Source organism: Propithecus coquereli, unplaced genomic scaffold (assembly GCF_000956105.1).
Source record: "Propithecus coquereli isolate 6110/MARCELLA unplaced genomic scaffold, Pcoq_1.0 Scaffold204, whole genome shotgun sequence".
Taxonomy (NCBI): domain Eukaryota; kingdom Metazoa; phylum Chordata; class Mammalia; order Primates; family Indriidae; genus Propithecus; species Propithecus coquereli.
In genome coordinates this window covers 624,075-625,022 of record NW_012145412.1, presented here as the reverse complement: position 1 = coordinate 625,022, position 948 = coordinate 624,075, and the positions used below count along the sequence as shown (strand labels likewise).

The following is a 948-nucleotide window of genomic DNA, read 5'->3' as shown; positions in this document are numbered from 1 at the left end:
TGCTCGCACTTTTAACCCAGCAGCTGCTGACTTCAGGGATACAGAGGACATCCATAGAGAATTCATTGATCCTATTTGCAATTTTCATATTCAAGCAATATAGGACATTTTACTATCGTACATTTAAAATATTGTTGCTGTGATTGTTAGTCATGTTTCTGATGATCAGAAGGTACTTGATTTAAGAATGATAGTTTGCTGCGGCTGGGCTGCAGGCTGAGGCAGCTCGGGACAGCTCCAGGTGCTCAGGCCTCCACTCAGCTCCCTTCCAGCGCCGAGATGCCCAAGAAGGCTGGTGCGACAACAAGGCCAGTGGGTAAAAGCCAGAGCAAGGAACCGGAGAAACCACTTCCTCCCCTAGTTCCTGTGGCTGTTGATCCTAAAGGTTGTGTCACCATAGCCATCCATGCCAAACCTGGCTCCAAACAAATTGCCGTAACAGATTTGACAATAGAAGCCGTCCGTGTAGCTATTGCAGCACCTCCATTGGAGGGAGAGGCTAATGCTGAGCTCTGTCGGTATCTGTTCAAGGTCTTAGAACTCAGGAAGAGTGATGTAGTTTTGGATAAGGGTGGTAAATCTTGTGAAAAGGTGCTGAAAATTTTGGCCTCCACACCTCCAGAAGAGATCTTAAAAAAGGAATCCAAAAATAAATAAAAGCAAGAAATGAAAAATGCATCATTGGGAACCTTTTTTGTCGCTAATGACGAAGAGTCTGTTAAATAGGAAAATACATTTGAATGCATAGAAGAACATGGGAAAATATGTATACATTTAAATAAGATTCAAAGAAGTAGAAATTTTTTAAATACTGTACATTATTATATAGGTTCTAAAATCCCTGACTCCAAACAGCCTGGAACATGTTATTCTGATTTCATGGCATTACAAAATAACAGAGCTGGACAGGTTATTCAAGATGACCTGACTTAACACCTTTCATTCTGT

General features: G+C 41.5%; 1 protein-coding gene across 1 annotated transcript; it reads left to right on the top strand.

Moving 5' to 3' along the window:
• The first annotated feature begins 222 nt into the window (after positions 1-222).
• LOC105810114 (UPF0235 protein C15orf40-like) lies at positions 223-657 on the top strand. The gene has a single exon (XM_012644034.1). The coding sequence runs from the start codon at positions 280-282 to the stop codon at positions 655-657; it is 378 nt and encodes a 125-aa protein (XP_012499488.1). The 5' UTR covers positions 223-279.
• The last annotated feature ends 291 nt before the right edge of the window (positions 658-948 follow it).

What these genes read in the sequence shown, in the direction of transcription:
- LOC105810114 (XM_012644034.1), top strand. Translation starts at nt 280, where the DNA reads ATGCCCAAGAAGGCTGGTGCGACAACAAGGCCAGTGGGTAAAAGCCAG.